The 25,173-nt window shown below is 35.4% G+C and overlaps 1 protein-coding gene across 2 annotated transcripts; it reads left to right on the top strand.

Annotated features, from left to right (window-relative positions):
- The first annotated feature begins 671 nt into the window (after positions 1-671).
- On the top strand, positions 672-14,570 carry LOC130805264 (sodium/hydrogen exchanger 6-like). Of its 2 annotated transcripts, none has more exons than XM_057669956.1 (22): positions 672-1,086; positions 3,912-3,963; positions 4,051-4,110; positions 4,233-4,257; positions 4,366-4,451; positions 4,540-4,651; positions 9,165-9,227; positions 9,329-9,348; positions 9,424-9,518; positions 10,247-10,275; positions 10,376-10,407; positions 10,502-10,549; positions 10,645-10,705; positions 10,787-10,884; positions 10,961-11,036; positions 11,122-11,141; positions 11,665-11,762; positions 11,874-11,983; positions 12,938-13,018; positions 13,525-13,622; positions 13,716-13,789; positions 13,911-14,570. In XM_057669956.1, exons 1-22 carry the CDS (start codon positions 894-896, stop codon positions 13,955-13,957), a joined length of 1,578 nt encoding a protein of 525 aa, XP_057525939.1. In that variant the 5' UTR covers positions 672-893; the 3' UTR covers positions 13,958-14,570. The 2 variants fall into 2 exon arrangements, with proteins under 2 accessions (XP_057525939.1, XP_057525938.1); XM_057669955.1 differs by having other exon boundaries at positions 673-1,086; positions 13,908-14,570.
- Positions 14,571-25,173: the final 10,603 nt, after the last annotated feature.

Raw genomic sequence — 25,173 nt, 5'->3', positions numbered from 1 at the left:
ATTCACAAATTTGTTTACTTGTTGAAAATCAGGATAAGAATATGGCTAAGGAAATGCCGGGATACTCTGGATTATCGCCTCATGATGTAACATATAATATAATTTCCTTTTTGATGCAGGTTAAATGTTTTTAGAAAATACTACAGAAAGAAAAAGGTGTACGACAACACCTGTGGTGATTTATTATATCTATAGACAAGAGTGTGTAAGGTGTAGATTTAGTCCATAGGATTTGGTGCTCAAACGCGACGATATGCCTCTTGGATATGCATAGCTCACCCCTATGCTGTTTCTGGATGGCCTCTATCGAGTTCCCCTCTTCCAATGGCCTTTTCCCCCTGGGATTTTTTTATGCCGGCAGGAGTGGTGCGACCTGGATACAGCGTGATTTCGTCTCCTCTTATATATTTCATTCCTAATTTTCAAAAAAAAAAGAAAAGTTAAATTATTTTAGTTAATTTTCCTTTTGTTTTGAAAAATATAGTAAATTCTTGAGATACTACATTCCAAATGATAAGTAGATATATATAGACATATAAATAGATATAAAAGTGTTCAAAACAAATTCCATAATAATTTTGACTCAACTTAAAAAATAAATTTTAAAATATAATTTAAAACGGTTGAAACATTAAAATTAAGCATTAAGATGTAAAACTCGGGTCACGCGAGAAGTTGGCAAGTCATGGTATGATTTTTGGTTTTCTTTTTAATTAAAATGAAAAAAAAGAGCGGAAGGAGAAGAAGAAAATAGAAAGTTCCTACTCGAAGAAACAAATTTGTTGACCTCTGTAGAAGTAGATTTATTTATATAATTCCCATCAACCCACAAATACAAAATCATAATTTTCAGGTGTTAATTTGTGGGTTGTTGGGGAGGAAAATAAAGGTCGATGATGGGTCATGATCACGATCAGCTGATATCTCCGGCTGATGGATGGGGAAGTCCGGCGAAAGAACAGCAAGCAGCAGGAGTAGGAATACTGCTGCAGATAATGATGCTTGTTCTTTCATTTGTACTTGGTCATCTTTTGCGTCGTCACAAATTCTATTACCTTCCTGAAGCTAGCGCTTCTCTTTTAATTGGTATTCTTTTTATTTCTGATTCTTTTAATATGGGTTCTTGTTACTCATCATGATTCACGTTTCCTTTCATTTTGCACTACTATTTGAGTTGGGTTTTCTTTTCTTCGTAATCCGTTCCTCTTATATAAGAAATCATGTCTTTTTGTTACTATTATTGTTGTGTCTGTTCCTTATGCCCCTCTCAACCCTAACTTTCACTCAAATTACATAACAATTTATATTAAGAAATTTAGGTTGTTGATTGTTGGTTGTGTGAAGGTCAAAGCTTAAATTTTTTGTATTGTAGAGGGAGAAAGTTAGGGTTTAGAGAGATGGTGGAAGTAGCAAAACTGTCTTGAGTGCTTGTTGAAGACAAGAGTTTGTTGCAACACCCTTGATGAGTGGAATTGGGTGAGAGTACTGGAATTGAAGAGGTTGTTGAGCATTTTCAAGGGAGAAGGAGAATATATTGTTATTTGGTGAATAAAGATAAAATATTAGTTATGAGATTTAATAACTTGGAGGGAGGCACTAGATGTAGTAGAACGGGAGAGAAGAAAATCCATCTAAGCATGGTGGCTTATAATGTTAATTTGGTGAATGTAATTGTTCGATTAGGACTAGAGAGAGAAAACACTAAGTGAGCTTGAGCCAAAATGTGTTTATAATGTATTTAGTGAATGTAATTGTTCGATTACATTAAGAGTAGTTTGTTGATTTTGGAAAGGTATATAAGTTACCCATTAAAATGTGTGTTGTATTTTTGATATTGACCTTTTGTGGCTTTTGTTGTTGTTGTGTTCCTTTCACCCTTAATATATAGTTAAACCTTCGATTATCATTCATTCGACTCAATTGAAAAATTCGTGGTCATGAATGCGGTTGTGGAAACGGTTTTAAATTCGTGAAAAATGGCTATAACGGAGTAATAACGTGAATCGCAACCGATGCGGTGTGATTTTTGAAAAAAACTTACATAAGGGGAGTTTTGAACTTATAATTGCTTTGTTGTTGTTGAACTACTATTATTATTCAATAATATGCCCATAACTATCTTAATTGCTCTATATGAGGTACTTTTAGTGTATAATTAATTAAATAATTAATTATTAGTGATTGTAATAATAAAAAGTGTATTAATGAAATTTTAACAATTAGACAAATAACATTGTAACGATGAAGTGTCGTTAAAAGGGTGTTATACAGTACATAATGGTCAATGCGTTCATTGACTGTGAAAATTCATGCACTGTTATATAGCGAGATCAAAGGTTGCGTTACACGGTACATAATGGTCCATGCACTGTTCTAATAATAAGTTAGAATGATGAAGACAAGATTTGGATTTACAAGGGTTTAATAAATAAAGTCGGAGTAAGATGGAGTGCATTAAGTGTCACCGTAGTACAAATAAGATAATTAGAGACACTAAAGTTGGAAGAGAATAATATCGCTCCAAATGGATTCTTCAAATATCTTGTATCCATATTTCAGAGTAGCGGGAATATCCAGCGAGATATGATCTATAAATTAAGTTCGGATAACAAAAATGAAGATGTAAGAGAAGATGAAATGATTTAGGAGTAGCAAATAATGAGGAAAAAAAAATGAAAGAGAATCGATCAAAATAGTTTAAACATGTGCAAAGATGAGGTATTAGTAAATCGTAAGGAACATAGAAAGCTAGAATTCAAGGGATTTGAAAAGTGGACGATGAAGATAGAAGATGACTAGGAGGGTGGAAGAGAAAAAAGAAATGAAAGATTTAGACTTCCACATTGAGATGATAGAAATTCAAAATGCATGGAGAAGAAGGATTTATTTATCTTCTAGGATTAAGGCCTTGACATTGTTGTTGCTGTTGGTCATTCTTGCATGTGTCTATCAAGTGATTTTGGGTGTAATTATAAGCAATCGATTTAGTTCAAAGAGCCATGCATTGGTGTACTTTCTCTTTGCTCTTGAATATGTTGACATTGGGATTGGCATTGGCTTACAATACTTTAGCTTCCTGCTGAGTTCAATTAATAACTGTTCGATTTCATCAAATTTAAGTTTCCAAGTACATTAAGAAACACTTAAGTTTGGACCCACCTTACCCTAAATTATTGTGAGATTGGCGTAATGGTAGAGATCATTTAGTTACAGATACCTTTGTAAAAATCAGTTAGTTTTTGGAAGATGTGGTATTGAAGTAGTCAATGTTATGGGATGAGTTTCAGAGTTTGACAATGAAAGGGTCTTCAGAAGGAAGGGTTTGGGTCTAGCTACGTCGAAATGCTTCGGTAATAGAATATTCGTCCTAAGTCAAGTAAATATTGTGGGATGTTGTTCTTTCTAGGCTTTTCTGGTCCCATTGGCAGATTTGTCTTAGCGTTAGCCTTATCCTTCTTTGTGATTTTACTCTTTGTGTTACTCTTTGGAGGGCTATGTCATTGCATTGAGCTTTTGTTGTAATGTGACAAGATGGGGTTATATTTTAAAATAAATTGCAGTGAATAATACAACCTTTCGTTAATTGCCCTACAATAATACCAAATTTTGATTAACCATAGATACACCAACTTAGGGGATTTTTTCCTAAAATAATACCAACTTTAGTTAATTAGCTAATTTACCAATTTTTTTGTCATATAATCTGTTATAGTTTTGATTTTTAACATGTTAGGGATATTTAGGAAATACCCCCTTAAGTTGGTATTATTCATGGTTAATTAAAAATTGGTATTATTGTAGGGAAATAAGCAAAAGGTATTTTTTCTAGTAATGTTTCCTTTATTTTTGGTGAATACAAGTTTCTGTTTTCTATTTATTTTTATTTAAAGATCAATAATTGTGGTGAACAGGTTTAGTTGTTGGTGGACTAGCTAACATCTCAAATACAGAAACAAGCATCAGGTTCTTTCTACCAAATTTATTAATTTGTATTGAGTTCTTCCTTTATCCTCCACTTTTTAACTGTTAAACTTCTTTTACATTCTGCAGGGAATGGTTTAACTTTCACGAGGAGTTCTTTTTTCTTTTCTTGTTACCACCCATCATATTATATCCTTTATACCTTTCTATATATGTTCATTCTTGTTCATTTGTATTAACTAATATTATCTTTTTTAGTGTCTATTTACTGGCTTTGAGTTTAATGTTTTTCTTGACTCCTTTGTGGCCACTCAGTCTGGTTTCATTCTTGCACCTGTAAGTTCTTTATTGTAAATTTGTCTTCAGTTCAAACATTTCAGTATGTTCTTTGCACACACATGCGCGTAACAGCTGCTTACATAGCATTTTTCTGGTGACTATCAGAAACCATTTTTCTCAAATTTTGGGGCTATTGTGACATTTGCTATACTTGGGACCTTCATAGCCTCACTTTTGACCGGCCTTCTAGTGTAAGTACTTTTACCCCCTCTCCTTCATTGTGTTATCAGAATATAAAAGGTGCAATTGCTTACAACTTTACACCATTGGTTACTGAAGGTATCTTGGTGGAGTCACGTATCTCATATACAAGCTCCCATTTGTTGAATGTATGATGTTTGGTGCTCTAATATCTTCAACCGATCCTGTCACTGTTTTGGCGATATTTCAGGTGAGTTAAATTGAGTATTATCTTGTTGTTTATGTCTTGCCATTCTCTGTTTCTTAATATTTTTTAGATAATTATTAGGTGATGTAGAATGACACCAAGGTGGTGTCATCAATTTAGAATAAGATACGAGCTCAAAAAAAACAAAACCTTATCTGCAGAACTTTGAAGGGCACAAAGAATAGACGGACAAGAATAGGCTCCAAGTTGAAATCCTCAAAATAGAGACTTGAAAATTGGAGTCCAAATCTTGTCCTTAGTATTTAAATTTAGTATATGTTTGCAAGTCTTAATGCATTCGAGTCTGAAGTTTAATTTTAACGCCTTTCCTCTCCTTGTTTAAGAGGTTAAACACAAATATGATACAAAATTCAAAATGTTTGTACTTAATTGGGGTTTGGACACCAAACATACAAAGGTTTGAATCAATTGCGTGCGATTTTTTATGAATTCATTCCTTGTGATAACTTTGGGTCGTATGGGCATGACTCTTTCCATTCATTATTTGATGATGACTAATTCACTTATTTTTAGTCTTCTTTTTCTTGCCACTAGAACAAGTTTTTTGACCATGTTGAAGTGACGAGACCCTAAATGAACAATAGCTCAAATTCGAAAAAAGTGAAAATCTTTTTACTACAGTGTTACACATTCTGGATAGGTTTGTGCTATGACTTGATATTTGGGGATAATGGTTTACGAAGGGGTAGTTAGGTAATTGCAATATTAGGAGTAACTTGGGTGATAAGTTAGTTTTAAGTGGTAGTTTTCTTATAAATAAGAGGAATTAGAGGTTCATTAGTATGATAAAAATTGTAATACACTTGTGGGATGACTTTTACTCATTTTAGGAGATCTCAAGCTTCTCGAATTGCTTGATCTATCTTTTGCTATTTTGTAATCTTCCTTTAATTATCAATTTTATAGTATATTTTCTCTTTAGTCATTTTACTATTTCAGTCTCTATTTTATTGGTTTAGTCCAATTTATCAGTTCATTGCAAATATGGTATTAGAGCGGTACAATTCCGGTGACTGGAAACCTGCCGGAAAATTCACAAGTCTAGAAAATACTAAGATAACTGATCTTGATGAATATTTTGGGGGCTTTGGGGCTGAATTTTCACCCTTAGAGATCTGCAAGAAGGCTGTTCAAGAAAATGTCATTCACTCATTCAAACCAACTTCTACGAAGGAGATTTATGAAAAATGGGGAAAGGGAGTGTTTTGTGATGAACAATTAAAGGAAACTGAACTTTCAGTACATGATTGTAGCCACAAGGAGTATTCAATGTTCATCTTCAATCAAGGGATGAAAGATGAATTAATGGTAATTGTTCAACATAAGAAAACAGAAGAGGCAAGCCATGAAGTGGTTGAAGAGAATGTTGGAGATCTGGGAAAGTGTGAAGATCAACGAACAAATCTGGGTCAGAAAATGGAGTATAAAGAAAGAACTAGAAAACAAGAAAAGTTCTGAGAAAAGAGAAAAATTAGAAATGAAAGTAAACAAAAGAGAAAAGAGAATAAAATCAGGAATGGGAGAAAAAAGTCCATGAATAAAGGAGACTGGTCGGATTTCGGTGAGACCACAGGGAGCGAAAATGGCTGTGGAGGTGAGTTGGACATTCAAGGAGCGAGAAAAAACTTGAGTTATGTGTGTTGCGGGTCGGGTGGTGGACCTGGAAAGGGCCGGCTGATCAGCGAGATAGCCAGAAAATGTGAGGGCTCTTGGAATACGGTCGGTAGCGGCGGGAGCAGAAACTCTCAGATGAATCTTGAATTATTAGGGTTCTTGAGTTTAAATGAAAGAGAAAGGGAATTTGTTTGGTTTCTGATTGGAAACAGGAAGGGTATATTAGTGATTTGGGTTGAAAGTGATGCTGATGTCATTAGTGACATCATCAAAGGAGAAATTCTAAATTTGATCTCAATGGCTGACCCAAATATCTTAAGCCCATTATTCAGAATTTTTCCATTCTAATTTTGGACCTTGACCTTTTAAATCCTCAATTTCATCCATCATTTTTTGTGAAGCCCAAACTTAATTTTCAGACTGAATAGCCATATTACTCATCCATTTCGACTCATCACAAAACATTTTCTGTCAACCATTTTCAAACTGAATTTTTCTTGCTGACGGTGGAAGGCCAAGCTAATTTTTACCCACCTTGAGGGCAAGGTGAAACTTCAGGCGGCCGATATTGCTATGACTTGATATTTAAGGATAATGGTTTACGAAGGGGTAATTAGGTAATTACAATATTAGGAGTAACTTGGGGTATAAGTTTGTTTTAAGTGGTAGTTTTCTTATAAATAATAGTAATTAGAGGCTCATTAGTATGATAAAAATTGGAATACACTTGTGGGATGGGTTTTACTCATTTTAGGAGATCTCAAACTTCTCGAATTGCTTGATCTATCTTTTGCTAATTTTGTAATCTTCCTTTAATCATCAATTTTATAGTATATTTTCTCTTGTCATTTTACTATTTCAGTCTATTTTACTGTTTTAGTCCAATTTATCAGCTCATAGCTGTTTGCTCCATGGTTGAAAAGTGGAAACTAGTGAGAAATCAAGTATTAGCTGTTGAACAGAACTGAGCATTTGGTAGTCCTGTTGCATAGTTAAAAGGAACATTTATCAAGTATTAGCTGTTGAACAGAACTGAGCATTTGGTAGTCCTGATGCATAGTTAAAAGGAACATTTTAATCTAAAATGTAGTTGCTCTTTTGTTAAAGCTAAGATGTTGGGAGAACCTTTAAGTAGGGGAAATACTATTTCAATCTAAACTTCCCAAAGCAAACAAAACTAAGGAAAAGGAAAAAAGAAAAGTTTTCGCCTCAACTAAACACATTGCCTAAAACACTATTAACATGGGGGACTATATCCTAGACGAGCAAGGAATGTAAAGGAGATCCTGGGAAACTAGGATATCACTTTGCTAATCTTTAGGAGCTTGTTAACTTCAACCGATTCTTCTGTTCATCTCCCTTCTTAGAGAAGATAGGTGCTTGTTATTGACACACATCAACTACAATGTAGATGGTGATGGTAATTAAGTTCTATTCTAATGTCCCCCTGACTTTTAGTGAAAAGCTTGCATAGTCTCTTGTGTGGTCGCTATGACCTTTAGTAAAAAACTTGCAACGTCTCTTGTGTGGTCGCTATGAAGAATAAAAAAGGACTGTACTTGTTTCAAAGCACCTGTTGTGTTTTTAGAGCATGTTGTACATCAAAGTGTTTTTAGATAGTAGAGTGTTTTTAGATCATGCTGTACATTAATGTTTCCGTGCATTTTTCTCATTTTTATTATCTCATCATCTTTGTTCAATGGTCGATCATTAATCTATCTACCTCTTTTGATCCACAAGCATTTATTAGAAGCCGCTTCAAGCTATCTTCTGTGCAACATAGCTACTATTTTTGCCAATTCATCATCGATTTACCGGTTGTTAACCCCTTCTGGTCTTATATGTTACAGTTGACTCCCAAATTCCTAGTTCTATGTGATTTCCAGTTCATGAATAGTCCTTTCACATTGATGAACTGTCTTCTAATCAGCTTTTCCAAGAATTTGGACAATTTTCGTTCTGTATTTTACGGAATAACTGTTAATTTATGCAATAAAATAATTTTAAATCTTTTTGGATTTATTGTGAAACGATGGATTGCTGCTCCTGTGGTAAATTAACAGTTCCGTGAAGGCTTGAACAACTTGGAGTAGAAGCATTTACCATAAAGACAGATAAATACATAACATGATCCTTAGTGACATCATTTACCTGACTACCTATGGTACTTCCATTAGCTTAACAAGGAGAAGCTGGTGAAACTTAGCTCTCATCTATTTATTGTAAAAATTTATTCTCCGTTTCTTTTTAGAGCGGAGCTACTGGACTTAGTGAGGCATCTCATCTTATGAATGGGCTATTGTCATCACCCCTGATCAGTGGCATTTATGCAGCCATGTCCAATATCCCTCTCTATTTTACCAATATCTACAGAAGAGCTCATCTGCTGTAGTTCCTCGCACAATTGGCCTGAACTTTCATCAGCAGCACTAATGCTTCTGAAGATGCATTTTCTTGGAGAGGCAGGGGGTTTCACATCATTATCCATGTAATAACACTTGACATAGAGAGGGCTTCTCATTGTATTTTAAAATGGTTTAAGTCTACTCTAGTCCCGCTATGGGGAAAATAGACCTTCCATCAGAAAAAATTGCTACTTTATCTCAAATCTCTATTATAAAAGACATGACATGAGTTTACTTGAGGATCTTTGTAACATGGTTCACCTATTTTTACACTATCTCAAATCCTTTCAAATCAATTATATTACCATGTATATTTCAGGTATCTTACTACTTTGTTTTGGATATGTGACCAATATTTTCCTAGAGGGGTTATGTGTTATCACTTTGTTTCTTCTTACTAAGTGCAGCCTTCTCTGATCTCTCTACTGTATTTGTATACGCTCCCTTCATGGTTTCTAAGTAAAGTTTCTTTCCAGGAACTCGGCACAGATGTGAATCTTTATGCCTTGGTTTTTGGAGAATCTGTTTTAAATGATGCAGTAAGTCCTTCTATCTGATCTTTTCAAAAGTTTTTGTTTGGTAGTCTACTACTCAAAGATCACTAATGTTGGTTTCCTCCTCCTTAAAACACATATGCCAGGTTGCAATTTCCTTATACAGGTGCGAGCAGTCAACATTCTGTCTGTTTGTTCACTCCGTGTAAGTCAGCTGATAAGCTTTGTTGTTTTTTTCCAGGTCAATGTCGTCTTTGAAAGGTCAGACATCAAGCCAGAGCATATTCAAGTTTGCTTTAAGCTTTCTTGAAACTTTTGCTGGCTCGTTGTCTTCAGGTAGTTCTTTCACAATTATACCTTGGTGTTTGATGTAATGAGATTTTTTTCACTTGGTGCTTTCAAATTTTCCTTTATTTGTAAATAAAAAGGCCATGCTTCCTTGAGAAAATAAATGGTGGCTTGAATTGGTTGCTGGATGGAGCTTTCATAGCCAGGAGTGGATGCCATTTTAGGAGTTTACCGTATTATCTCAAATATTTCAGTTCTTGCTTTAGCTGGTGTCTTATTTATGCAAATGTTTGTTAACGTTGAAACCTATTCTTCACCTGAACTTAAGAACAAGGCGCCTTTTGTCTTTGTTTATAAGCAAAGGAAAGATGGATTTTGCCAATTAAATTTGGGTAATATTATAACATCCTAGCTTTAAAGGGATAAAACTGATGCTTCCATTCTTTTGGGATTAGGGCTTTGGCATTCCTGTATACTTAAGTGGATTTATGTATTTCACTTTGTACTTTAACGGACAGGGGTTGCAATTTTAATATGTCCATGCATTAATAATTTTGAAAACAAGACCATTTCTCAAGGATAGGTGCTTAATTTGTTTCTAGTCTATATTCTTAGCTTGTACTTCAAGACATCACACCGTTCATCCTAAGTTTATGGTTGAATGTTATTACTTATCAGCTCTCTTATGCGAGGGACAGTTCTTTCCTTTTTCCGAATTTTTATTTCTTTTACTGTGATTGTTTATGGCATTCAGAGCATATATTTTTCCCTTGCAGGTGTTGGCGTTGGATTCATATCTGCTCTGATATCCTTATAATGTAGTTTTTACTCTTTGAAACATTGGAGTTTTTAGCTTGATTTTCTTTTTGAGTCGCAACATATTGTGCAACCTTGACTGCATGAACCTGTTCAAATATGCAGGTCTAGACATTGAGAAGTGAGTACTTTAACAAATGTTTCTTAGGCTTTCAGAAGAGAACTGGATCATGTCATGACTCTTTAATATCACTATTTTTATAACCTATTTGCAGCCTTCAGAACTTGGAATGCTGTCTTTTTGTTCTTTTCCCATACTTCTCGTAAGTTGAGAAAACTTCTTTTTTTTCTTTTCAAGAACAGGCTTCCTTTACATGAAGCGTGTCTCTAGTGATATCGATCATCATACACTTTGTAGGTACATGCTTGCTGAAGGTCTTGGGCTTTCTGGTATTGTGTCCATATTGTTCACTGGCATTGTGAGTACATGGTTTGTTTTTTTATTTTCTCTACTTTTGAAGCTGAAGATCAAGATTCTCATGGAAATCTTTCCTCTCCAGGTCATGAAGCACTATACTTACTCAAATTTGTCTGAGAAGTCCCAACAATTTGTATCTGAATTTTTCCATCTAATATCATCATTAGCAGAGACTTTTATGTAAGAAATCTAATATTTAAAAGATTTCATTTAATAAAGAATTCTAAATGTTTCTAACTTTGTTCCTAATCTGCAGATTCATATACATGGGCCTTGATATTGTCATGGAAAAGCATAGCTGGTCACACATTGGCTTTATCTTCTTTTCTATTGTATCCTTCATAATTGTTTATAAATGACTTATGTAAATAGTTATTCTCTTGTGCCTCTTTGATGTTCCTTAACTGGGTTTTCCAGATAATTATTGTGCTTGCCAGGTGATTCTACTCACTAGTCTAGTAATTTTATTTTAATGATGTTTCTTCCTATAATTTGCTGAAACCTATGATTAACTGCATCTGAATTGTGTTTGACACTTTTTTTATTTTTGGAAATTGGAGTCCGTTCAATCATCCAACTGATTAGTCACCTAATAAAAATAATGATAAATACTTCCTCTGTCCCCACAAAAGTCGCCCCACTTTTCTTTTTATTCCGTCTCATTAGATTTGCCCATTTTTATTTTTGGCCATGACCCACACTCCTTTAATTCTCATCCACACATTTTACTTACCTTTTCATCATCTCATCCACACAATTCTCCACTTTCGCGTAATACCACTTTTCTTAACTTTTCCCACCAATTGTGAATGGGGCAATTTTCATGGGACGGAGGGAGTAACGGATTGCACAACTTGAGATTCTCATGAATTTTCTCCTGTCCGTTTGTGGCTAAAATACATATATTGGTATGATGTTACTGTATATATATGCTCACAAGATCCGATATCATTTTTGAAGGGCTGTGAATGTGTTCTCTTGTGGATATCTGGTCAATTTGGTTCGACCAGCAAATCGGAAAATACCAATGACTCATCAGAAAGCGCTTTGGTTTAATGGTGTGAATCAATGTTCATCGTTCCTTGACAATGATTTTATCTTCTCTCATAGAAATTTTAATGTTCATAAAAAAATATTAAAGATTTGTTTGTAATGTATTATACTATCAGGACTCAGAGGGGCTATGGCATTTGCTCTTGCTCTTCAGTCTGTTCATGATCTGCCTGACGGCCATGGCCAGACGATATTCACGGCGACCACCGCAATAGTTGTTTTAACGGTAGGTTTTTTGTTATTTTCCTTGCTGAACTATTATGTTTGGACAAGCTTCACAAAGCTTCATAAATTTTTCATGTTCTCTATGACCTTCTCTTTTTTCTTCTCTTTAACTGTCTTTCTTTTTAATCTGCTTTTGTTTATGAAACATACTTTCTCTTTCCCACTGAACACATTCTCATGTTTGTCATCTATCTTCCTCTCTCTCTCTCTCTCTTGATATACATCACAAAGTTTGAAGGCTTTTTATCTGTGGACATTTCCGTTGAATATAAGTTGAAGTTAGAATCAATGAAATGGAAAAAAAATGTCCAATTACACCTCTTTTTCTTTTCTCCTTATAATTCATTTTCTTAGCACAGAATGTATTGTTATTCCAGTGTTAGCAATGTGCTATTTGTGTTAGGGCTGGCTGAGGACACTATTATTTATATATTTTTTTGGACCCACAGGGGGCCAACTTATTTATTTGTTTAGGCTAGGAGGGTTTCTGATTGATATTGACACGAGCCTTCTTGGGGCAAAGCGTCCAAGTTCCTTAGTCCTGTTGCTGCTCTTTTAGGACCCGAATTCTAACAGGCTATGGCTTTGCTAAAATTGGTTGTTGCACCCATGTCTGAGTTTAGCAAAGCCATAGCCTTTCTGTTTTTAAGTCCTGAAAGATATATTTAATTATTTTTTTACGTACTAAGCCTTGTTTTCTGTTACATATTGAACCTTGTTTTCTGGAGGTTAGGCAAGGCACCTCTATTGTCTGTTGCCTTTAAGATCCAAAACAGTACACGACATACGATTCTTTAAGTATACTCGCTGGATTTTCTTAAAAAAAATAAAACAAATCAGAAACGTTGCAAATGATCAAATGAAGATTTGGTTGTATTTTTTCTTTGTTGTCAACATTTCCATATTGGTTATAGTTGATCTGAACTTGGATTGACTCTTGAGAGATGTTATGCAGGTTTTACTAATTGGGGGGTCAACAGGAACCATGCTTGAATCATTGCAAGTTATTGGTGATGCTCCTGATGTCCACTTAGATGTAAGTTGAGTTCAGGAACGCCTGTTTTAACCTGTATAGCAGTTTATACTACCTGTCAGAGGTCCACAAAGTACACTTTCTTCTGTGTTGGCTGCAGAAATGGGTTTTGAATAGATAAGAATATAAATGTCCTGGTATCAGTAACCAATTGATTTAGTTATTTAACCCAGTTTGTGTTAGCAGCACAAATGGGTTTTGAATGAATAATCCTCGTTTGCGATGATTTTCCACTGATTTGCTCTGGTCTATGTTGCCAACCCGATCTTGTTGGTATTAAGGTTTTGGACTTGTACATCTAATTGAAAGATGAATTTGATCTTAGGCAAAGCGCATGCACCAAGTTCTTTTTCCTGTTCAAATAAAAAAGAAGTTTGGGGTAGTCTCATAAAATGATGCAGTGTATAGAAGATTATCTTTTGGCTTGTGTCATAGTTCATTGTTGCAATGAATTTACTTATTTTTCTGGGATTCTTAGGCTTACGTAATTGATATAATTCTGTCCGTAGAGCTTCAATAGGAGTGATGGCTATGTATCTCCTCAACTGGAAGAAGAGGAATCATCTTCCAACAGATTCAAATTGAGACTTAAAGAATTTCATAGAAGGTATTGTGTAATGGCCCCGAAATTAAGTTAATTTACTATTGGAGTTGGTGTTTATTTTTCCATTTCACTCATTAACCAAAATGCTTTCTGCAGTGCTCCATCCTTTTCAGCTTTGGATAAAAACTATCTGACTCCGTTCTTCACTACCCAGTCAGGTGATGAAGAAGGTAAGTAATGCTTCGCGCATCTAAGGTTTGAGCTTCTTTACTTGTTATTGGTTGTGTAATGTTTGACAGGGAATATGGAATTGCATGCACTAAAATCATTCTTTTAATGGTGAAACAGAAGATCTAATGCCGACTCCTAGAAGAGAAATCTACAGCAGTCGCAGCTGACCACATTTATAAATGACAACCTAGTTGTAGAAAACACCCTGACATGATACATTATGCCCTGATGACGAGTGAGAAAGGCAACGCATGAAGACAAGATATCCGTACATATGCTAGTGAGTTGGTCCATGTGACCACACCTGCTTGTAGAGTTGTAGTGTGGTTCAATACTATGGTAATATATGCAAAAAAGATTGGTTAAGTGGTTGTTAGCTGATCATCATCGGAGGCTTCTATTTTCAAGATCATGTGATCGTAGAGGTTATCGATAGTAATGGATTCCGAGTTCAATGCATGTATAGAGATCATCTGTCAACAGTATAGATCAGTTCAACTAAACTTTATGCTTCAAGGCTGTTCTTTCCTTTTCCTGCCGTTTCCTTTTGTTTTCAATCATAAAGTTATTGTAGAGTTGGAGACTTCAGTTGCAAATTGCGATGGTTTAGAGCGCTTGTGATGAATACGACCTTGATTCAAAGGTTTCATGCAAGGAGGTTCGCTAACTGTTGCCGACTCTTGATGTTCGCTAGCTTATTCAAGGCTTGTGGTAATACAACTCCATTTGTGCTTTGCAACCCGTTGTTTCGTTGCTCAAATCTATCACTCCCAATGGTTGTAGCTAGGGGTGCACGAGGTCTGGTTGGGTTTGGTTTGACAAAAAAATTTAGATTAGATCAGAAATTAATGGAATGAAAATTTTTTAGACCTTCTTGACCAATTAAAACACCAAACCAGACCAGATTGTTCTAAAGCAGTTTGGTTCGGTTTGGTCTATGGTTTTTTCATTTAATAAACATTTTTATCTAAGATAATGTAGTTATATATTATAAAAATCAGTACATAAACTTGGTTACAGTTCTATTATTATAGACTGTTATTATTTATAAATACCAATACACAACAAATTATGTTCTAAACTATAAGAACTACAGACACACCCTCAGACACACTAAAGAAAAAGCGAGTAGCACACCCTAAAAAATCAAAAAGATTAAAAAAATCAGCTATACAAACTATAGAATGAAAAATCAACCCATACATAAAGTATAGAATTAAAAATTTAAACTACAACAAAAATTATTGATGAAAATTCAAAAAAAATTGAAAAAACAAACTACAAACAAAAAAATAGCATTCGAGAAAGTTGATGAAAGAAAATTGACAAGGGACAAAGGGTAGAAAATGAAGAGAGGCGCCACAGTACGTAGATAGGGTTGAAGTCTCTAGAAGAAATGAAAAACTTACTTAAAATTATGTTTTCTTACTTTTCATTCTTTGACTTTCAACCTTCCAATAATAAATGGGCCGACTTAAATAAGTTAATTTGAATTTTTGAAATACCTAAGCTAAAAAAAAATTAATTAAATAATTTAAGTTTTAAAAAATTTCCAAAAGCAAGCGTGAAAATTCCAAACCTATGGTTTGGAGCTATTTGCAGTTACTAACTGCAAACAGCAAATAAGACAAAATAGCTGTTCACACTTAGTAACTGTGAACAACTGTTTTGTCTTATTTGTTGTTCGCAGTTACTAACTGCGAACAGACCTGTTCTACAAAAACGTAGGTCAGTTTCATTTTTTTCGCATTTTTACCTATTTTCTCAAAACCCTAACTTCATTCGACATTCTCCCTCTTAAAGCATTGATTCATTCTATCAATTCTTGCATTCCTCTTACAATTTGGCACTTCAAAATTAGTGTCGGATACTCTAACTTGCTCAAAGGTAAATTTTTTTGTGTTTTTTTGGTGTATATGTAGTTTTTTAGGGTTTTAACCAAATTTGTTTATTTTTTCACATGTAGGTTTCTACTTATTAAATCAAGATTATTCTTAATCATCCATAAGCATTGAAGCTAATTTTTAATTGTTTTTATAGCTTTATGTTGGAATTTGAAATAATGTTGTTGAATTAGTCGAATTGAATGTTGATAATATTATAGAAATGTTGATGTTGATGTTGGTATTAGAAATGTTATTTATGAACTTATGAATTGGTTTATTATTTGGATTTTATGTGTATTATATATGTATAAACTTAGTTACATTATGGATCTGAATAATTTTTACACCAAAAAAGATTATAATCAAATGATATAATGTACTTGTATGGACATGAGTTGATGTTGATTTTCTTTGTATTTATGTAGAAAATGGCATCATTTCGCGTGACTATAGTATGTTTTTGGAATGGTTGTATTCGAGAAAATAGTGGCAAAGTTCATTATGTTGGGGGAAGACGTAAGTTGTTTGCTTGCAATTCGAACATGGATTTGAACCACTTTAGACGTTTTATATGTTCTAAGATTGGATTGGACCCTACTAGAAGTACCGTAAATATAAGCTTTAAATATGCCATGAGTGGAGAATTGATTGCCTTTCCTGTTGAGGATGATGAGGCTATAGATGCGATGTGGGAGCATCCAAAGTCCACCCAAATTCCCTCTATGGAGTTATATGTAGAAGAAGTACCATTAGGGAATGTAGTTGCTTCTAATCCTACTCCTAACCCTATGCCTATATTAACTCAGGAAACTGAAAATCCCGCCGTTTCTTCCACATCTTGTGTTTTTTCTCAACCCTCTACGAATCAAGTTCCAATTGATTCGATGGTTAACTTAGGAGAAATTGCTGAGATGGGACCTTGGGATGATGGAAATGAGAGTAATGAGCTCATTGACGATCCTTTTGAGGACGATGTGGATGTCGATGAGGATGTGCTAGCAAATGACATGACCCTAGGCAACATTCCTACAATCATTCCTCCTACACCTTATGCCCTCTGTCCACCTTTAGACCAGTATGAGGAGGACAACTCATGGAGGACTTGGGCTTGTGATACCACATACACCGAAGAGGGAGAGTTTGAGAAGGGTATGATGTTTGATAGCAAGGAATCGTTGTTGGAAGCTATCAGAGTGTATCATATTCGCAGAAATGTGGAGTACAGAACGGAGACCTCGAACCAAACTGTTCTTACCTTGAAGTGCAAGCGGGGTTGTACGTGGAAACTTAGGGCTACGTTTGATTCTTATTTATCTTCATGGCGTATTGTTACCTATAAGGGTAAGCATGGTTCTTGTGTATTGGGTAGTGACACTGTTTCAGCTGGACACATTCACCTGACATCTTCTGTCATTAACAATGTTATTAGAAGTTGTGTTGCTAAAGACCCATCCATTAAGGTATCTATCGTACGGCAGATGGTTAAAGATCGTTTTGGTGTGGATGTGAATTATAAGAGAGCGTGGTGTGCAAAGCAACAAGCGTTGTTGTCCATTTACGGGAACTAGGAAGGTTCTTACTCAACCCTTCCACGCTTTTTAGAAGCTTTGCAAATTTCCAACCCGAGGTTAGTACTTAAGTGGTATTTTAAGGAGGACAATGACACGGATGTATATGTGAGACCTAATATTAGGACCTTCCAACGTGCCTTTTGGGCCTTTAAACCTTGCATTGAAGGATTCAATTATTGTAAACCTCTTATCGCCATTGACGGCACACACTTGTATGGTAAATATCGTCATACCTTATTGACTGCCATTGCCCAAGATGGTGATAAGGGAATCTTTCCATTGGCCTTTGCCTTGGTAGAGAAGGAGAATATAAGTGCATGGTCCTGGTTCATGGCTCGTATTCGTAAACATGTCACATAGAGGATGGGTTTATGCATTATTTCTGATAGACACGCTGGCATTTTAGCTACCATGGAAGAGCCGGAGTGGCAACCACCTAATGCTTATCATAGGTTTTGCTTACGCCATTTTCTTAGCAACTTCAATCGTGCTATGGGTAATCTTCAGTTGAAGAAGTTGTTTGGTAAAACAGCTGAGCAAAGACAACAAGTTAAGGTAATGAATGGTTTAAAGGCAATTGCGACTGCAAAACGAGAGGCAATTTTCTGGATTGATGACGTGAGTGATATGTCTAAGTGGTGATTGTGTCATGATGGAGGTTATAGGTATGGCGTTACTAACACGAACTTAGCTGAAGTTTTCAACTTTGTGATGAAGGGTGTACGTTTCTTACCTTTGACAACACTTGTTGAATTCACCTTCTATCGGGTAAACGACTATTTTGTTCAAAGACGTGAACGTGCTAGTACATGGTTACTTGGAGGACACATGTACACAGCGCATGCCACCAGAATTATCAATAGAAAGACCGAGAAGGCAAATTTCCATGATATAATCGCATTTGATTACAGGAGTGGTGTATTCGAAGTTAAGACTGGGAGGGGAACTAGAGGATCGTCTAAGGGGGGTAAGATTCAACATGTAGACTTGAATCAAATGAAGTGCACATGTAACGAACTTGAGATATACCACCTTACTTGTTCACATATACTTGCTGTTTGCATCAAACGACACCTTTCTTATGAGAGGTTTGTTGATCCGTGCTACACTTCTCAAAGTTATGCAAGTACATACGAACATTACTTCATGCCAATGATCGATAAGAGGTCATGGCCGCAATACACGGGCTTTGAACTTAGACATGATCCCGATAAAATTCGGGGTAAAGGGAGGCCTAAGTCTAGGAGAATTGCCAACAAAATGGATGAGGGTAGACCGAAACAACCTAATTGTCGTCGTTGTGGGAGCGAAGGTCACAACACTAGATACTGTAACTCAAGGTAATATGTTATATATATTATACTAGAATAATAATCTGTAACTCAAGGTAATGTATCATATATATTTTATATTATTATATAATAGTAATATTAATTAAAGATACTGCAAACATAACACTGGAGGAGATAAATCCAGCAGCTTTAGGACCCCTAGATCCTAGTGTCTTGACCATGCAGCATCAGCATAGGAGTACTCCTCTTTGGGATGCCCGGTTAGGTGTACGATACTTATGATTTACATTTTACTTAATGCTAACATACAAGTAATTTAGCTTTTCGATGTTCATAGGTGTCTGATGCGGAAACGTTGGGAACCAGACATCCAGATTCTGTTCCATGGGTTATACCATACTTAGAGCTAACGAGGTTATACGACTTTCACCTCGTTGCATACAGCAGAGTTGACCGTGCCATTATCACAACACTGGTCGAGAGATGGCGTCAGGAGACGTATATATTTCAGCTGTGGGTGTGGGAGCATATTCTTATCGGCCAACCTTAAAGAATCGTTGGTTGTGGTGATACTGCTCCTCCACCGCAACCCGAACCAGATGTTGCGTACGCGCATGCACACCGGCAGCAGTCTAGGATTCTATTGAGATCAGTTAGACCTGCTACGACCCAACCAGGTAAAAATTTCAGTACTCATTAACATTAGTACAATTTAATTAACATATCCTTACATTTTCATAACATGTATTCTAGTTTTTGTGGGACCCATACCCTGCGGAAGCCTACGCAGCTGTACCCGAACTCGGGGATTCATTCAGGGGCGTGGAGGGCTTCTGTGCCACTCATATGCTTCGACATTGTCGAAGTACATCTACCAGAGCGCGTAATACGCCAATATGGGTTGGTACAGGGCATTCCACCGCCTTGTGACACTGAACCCCAGCTGCACCTAATTTCGGGGAAAAATCAGGCTAGAGCAAACTGGATGGAGATCAACTGGTGTCATATCGCTCATTGGGATCGAAGACTTGAGCTGCTGGCACAAGGTGCGCCAATCAATTTTCAAGGCGCACCTACTACACCAGACTACATGCCGTGGTTCTTCTCCATCATGCGTCGATGGATGACACCACGTGCCATCTTCGCAGCAGCACATTACGCTCTTGCTGCGCTTACGATGACCCAATTTGTAAGTCTTCATTTGCATTTATATGATTCAGTTGCCAATTAAATAATATAATTTTACATTAACTATTGTTAATTGCAGGCACAAGGTGCGGCAGAGGTGATGCGGTACAGCCATGAGGAGCCAGTGAGGGAGATTGCACATGGCATACTCTTTGGCTCGCAGTTCCAGCACTTTATACCGGAAGTCGCTGCAGAGTCCTCAACGACTACCGCCCATACGCACGTCTCATCTCTTGCTTATGACTACCATTTGGAGGAGATGAATCACTCATACCCCGTTGACGCTGCGGGGACCTCGCAGGCTGGGCCATCACAGCCATCATAGTACCAGTCCCCTCCACTACCAGATCGACACCCAAGCTCCTCCTACTATCGTAGGAGGCGAAGGAGACCAATTCAGTTGGATATGGTAGATGAGGGTCGTGAGCGTTAAAATTAACTTTTGTGTATTTGGATCGACTACGTACATATATATATATATATATATATATATATATATATATATATATATATATATATATATATATATATATATATATATATATATATATATATATATATATATATATATATATATATATATTTTAATTGAGTTGTATATTTCAAACATTTGTATATATTTTGTTGTATATATATGCTTAATTACTTTATCATAGCCTCCAAGCTTTGACTTATGAATGATCGGATTTTTGGCGATGAATCATGCCGCCTTAAAGATACATCGACTTGTAGTTACCTAATCTAATGTCTATAGTGCAAATATGACAAAAAACTCAAAAAAAAAGGAAAAAAAATATTAATTAGCTGTTCGCAGTTACAAACTACAAACAGCCATAAAAGACAAAACAGCTGTTCGCAGTTACTAACTGCGAACAACTATTTTGTCTTTTATGGTTGTTCGCAGTTTGTAACTGTGAACAGCCCCAACCCACAGGTTTTGGATTTTCATGCTTACTTTTGGAAATTTTTTAATTCTTAGTTTATTTAATTAATTTTTTTTAGCCTAAGGATTTCAAATTTTCAGTTAATTTAAACTTGGGTCTACCAGGCTACCAGCATAGAAAATTTGAAATACATAAGAGAAAAAATAAAAAAAATTAACAAAATAAACTAATTTTAAACTTATTCCAAAAGTAAGCGTAAAATTTCCAAACCTGAGGTTTGAGGCTGTTCGCAGTTACTAACTGCGAAAAGGTCAAAACAGACAAAATAACTGTTCACAGTTACTAGCTGCGAACAACTATTTGACCTGTTTTGACCTGTTCGCAGTTAGTAACTGCGAACAGCATGCTGCACAAAAACAGGTCAAAATAGATGTTCGCAGTTACTAACTGCAAACAACTATTTTGTCTTTTATAGCTGTTCGCAGTTACTAACTGCGAACAGTTCCAAACCATAGGTTTGGGATTTTCACGCTTACTTTTGGAAATAGTTTGATTCTTAGTTTAATTAATTAATTTTTTTTCGCCTTCAAATCTAAAATTTTCACCAGCATATGCCCTATATTATTGAAAAATTGGCCTCTCTCTTGAGAGACTGTCTTTTCTAAAGACGATTCTCAAAAGCCGAATCCATTATGTTAATATAAAAAAATTAACGCGCGCGTGTAAGTGTAATGTGAAAAGTCACATAATATATATTTGGAGTTATAATAACATTTATTTGGGATTATAACGTAATATATTTGGTGTTATACCAGCATATATTTGAGGATTATAACATAATTTATTTGCGCTTATAACATAATATATTTGAAGCTATAACAATATATATATTTGAGGTTATAACATAATATATATGATGTTATAACAACATCTATTTGTGGTTATAACATATTATATTTGGGGTTATAACATAATATATAGTTGGGTATATAATAGTCAGTGTTTGAGGGTATAATATTTTTATAACAACAAATATATTATGTTATACCTCCAAACGTATGTTGTTATAACTCCATATATATTATATTATTACTTCAAATATACTTTGTTACAACTCTAAATATATGTTGTTATAACCCCAAATATATGTTGTTATAACCCCATATATATTATGTTATAACCTAAATATATATATAGTTATAACTTCAAATATATTATGTTATAATCCAAAATAAATTATGTTATAAATCCTAAATATATACTGGTATAACGCCAAATATATTATGTTATAACCCCAAATAAATGTTGTTATAACCCTAAAAATATTATGTGACTTTTCACATTACACTTACACGCGCGCGTCAGTTTTTTTTTTTTAAATTAACATAATGAGCTGGAGTTTTGAGAACCGTCTTGGAGTTTTGAGAACCGACTTTTCAAGTAATAATTATTGTTGAAAAATTGAAATGAATAAGATAAATTATCAAAAAAATGCACGAAATAAGATAAGTTTCAACTTATTTTCAAAAATAACTGTGTAATTCTCAAACCTGTGGTTTAGGGCTGTTCGTAGTTAGTAATTGCGAACAGGTAGAAAAAACAAAGCAGTTGTTCGCAGTTATAGGTGTTGACTTTTGTTTGACTAACTGCGAATAACATCGACTACAAATACACAACAGCAGCTCCCTTCGTTCCCATTTTTCCCCAATTTCAAAACCCTATCTTAAACAACTCGACATTCCCCTTACAAAAACTACTATTAGACTAGCTTCAATCCACCAATTCTTACATTCCTCTTTCAATTTGGCACTTCAAATTTGGTCTGGGATACTCTAGCTTGTACAAAGGTAAACTTTTATGCGTTTTTTTGAGTATATATCGTTTTTAGGGTTTTGATGAAGTTTGGTTATTTTCTCAAATGTAGGTTACTAGTTCTAAAATCAACACTCTTCTTAATCATCCATAACTGTTCAAGGTAATGTTTAATTTTTTTCATAGCTTTGTGTTGTTTTTTGAAGTATTGTTGTTGATGAGCATATTGAATTAGTTGAATTTGATGTATATTATATATTATTAGAAATTTTTATGTTGTTATTAGAAATATCATTTATGAACTTATTATCTGATTTATTATTTGAATTTTATGTACATTATATATTATTAGAAATTTTGATGTTGTCATTAATTGATTTATTAGTTGAACTTTATGTGCATTATATATGTATGAACTTAGTTATATTATAGACTATATTAATTTATAGACCAAAAAGATTATAATCAAATGAATATAATGTATTTGTATGGGCATGAAGTTGATGATAATGTTGATTTTGTTTGCATTCATGTAGAAATGGCTTCATTTCGCGTCACTATTATAGTATGTTTTTGTAATGGTTTTATTTGAGAAAGTAGTGGCAAAGTTCATTATGTTGGTGGAAGAAGTAGGTTGTTTTGCATGCAACTCGAACATGGATTTGAATCACTTTAAACGTTTTATATGTTCTAAGATTGGATTGGACCCCACTAGAAGTCCCGTAAATATAAGCTTTAAATATGACATGAGTGGAGAATTGCTAGCCTTTCCTGTTGAGGATGATGAGGCTATAGATGCTATATGGGAGCATTTAAAGTCCACCCAAATTCCCTCTTTGGAGTTGTACGTAAAAGAAGTACCCTTAGGAAATGTAGTTACTTCTAATCCTAGTCCTACCCCTATGCCTATATGAACTCAAGAAACTCAAAATCCTTTTGTGCCTTCTGCATCTTGTACTCTTTCTCAACCCTCTCCGAATCAAGTTCCAATTGATTCAATGGTTAACTTAGGAGAAATTGATGAGATGGGACCTTGGGATGATGGAAATGAGAGTAATGAGCTCATTGACGATCTTTCTGAGGATGATGTGGATGTCGATGAGGATGCGCTAGCAAATGACATGACCCTAGGCAACATTCCACCTCTAGATGAGTACGTGGAGGACAACTCTTGGAGGATGTGGACTTGTGATACCACTTACACCGATGAAGGGGAGTTGGAGAAGGGTATGATGTTTGATAGTAAGGAAGCATTGTTGGAAACTATTAGAGTGTATCATATTCGTAGAAATGTGGAGTATAGAATGGAGAGCTCAAACCAGACTGTCCTTACCTTGAAGTGTAAGCGGGGCTATTCGTGGAGACTTAGGGCTACGCTCGATTCATATTTATCTTCATGACGTATTGTTACGTACAAGGGTAAGCATGGGTTTTTGTTTTGGGTAGTGACACTATCTCAGCTGGACACATTCACTTGACATCATTTGTAATTAACAGAAATTGTATTGCTAAAGACCCATTCATTAAGGAATCTGTTGTACGGTAGATGGTTAACGATTGTTTTGGTGTAGAAGTGAATTATAAGCGAGCGTGGTGTGCTAAGCAACAAGCCTTGTTGTCCATATATAGAACTTGGGAAGGTTCTTACTCACTTCTTCTACGCTTTTTAAAAGCTTTGCAACATTCTAATCTGGGCCTAGTAGTTGAGTGGTCTTTTAAGGAAGACAATGGCGCGGGTGTATATGTGCGAACTAATATTAGAATCTTCTGACGTGTCTTTTGGGCTTTTAAACCTTGCATTGAGGGCTTCAATCATTGTAAATCTCTTATCGCTATTGACGGCACACACTTGTATGGTAAGTATCGTCATACCTTATTGATTGCCATTGCCCAAGATGGTGATAAGGGAATCTTTCCATTGACGTTTACCTTGGTTGAGAAGGAGTGTATAGGTGCATGGTCGTGGTTCATGCCTTATATTCATGAGCATGTCACACAGAGGATGGGTTTATGCGTTATTTCTGATAGACACGCGGGTATTTTAGCGACTATGGAAGAGACGGAGTGGCAACCACCTAATGCCTATCATAGGTTTTGCTTACGTCACTTGCTTAGCAACTTTAATCGTGGTATGGGTAATGTTCAGCTGAAGAAGCTGTTTGGTAGAACTGCTGAGCAAAGACAACAAGTTAAGGAACTAAATGGCTTAAAGGCTATTGGGACTGCAAAACGAGAGGCAATTTTCTGGATTGATGACGTGGGTGAGATGTCTAAGTGGTCGTTGTGTCATGATGGAGGTCATAGATAAGGCGTTAAAACATGAACTTAGCTAAAGTTTTCAACTATGTGATGAAAGGTGTACGTTTCTTACCTTTGACAACACTTGTTGAATTCACCTTCTATCGGGTAAACGATTATTTTGTTCAAAGACATGAACGTGCTAGTGCATGGTTACTTGGAGGACACATGTAGAAACACCGAGAAGGCAAATTTTCATGAGATAATTGCGTTTGACTATAAAAGAGGTGTTTTCAAAATTAAGACTGGGAGGGGAAATAGAGGATCGTCCAAGGGGGGTAAGATTCAACATGTAGACTTGAATCAAAGGAAGTGCACATGTAACAAACTGGAGATATATCACCTACCTTGTTTACATGTACTTGTTGCTTGCATTAAACGACACCTTTTATATGAGCGGTTTGTGGATCCGTGCTATGCTTCTCAAAGTTATGCAAGTACATACGAACATT

This window comes from Amaranthus tricolor, chromosome 2, assembly GCF_026212465.1.
Source record: "Amaranthus tricolor cultivar Red isolate AtriRed21 chromosome 2, ASM2621246v1, whole genome shotgun sequence".
NCBI lineage: Eukaryota > Viridiplantae > Streptophyta > Magnoliopsida > Caryophyllales > Amaranthaceae > Amaranthus > Amaranthus tricolor.
The sequence above is the reverse complement of the archived record's forward strand: the minus strand, read 5'-3'. Positions and strand labels throughout refer to the sequence as shown.

What these genes read in the sequence shown, in the direction of transcription:
- LOC130805264 (XM_057669955.1), top strand. Translation starts at nt 894, where the DNA reads ATGATGGGTCATGATCACGATCAGCTGATATCTCCGGCTGATGGATGG. An exon ending in TGCTGGCTCGTTGTCTTCAG is followed by an intron (nt 9,519 to 10,246) that starts GTAGTTCTTTCA and finishes TTTCCCTTGCAG; the next exon opens with GTGTTGGCGTTGGATTCATA. An exon ending in TCATTAGCAGAGACTTTTAT is followed by an intron (nt 10,885 to 10,960) that starts GTAAGAAATCTA and finishes CCTAATCTGCAG; the next exon opens with ATTCATATACATGGGCCTTG.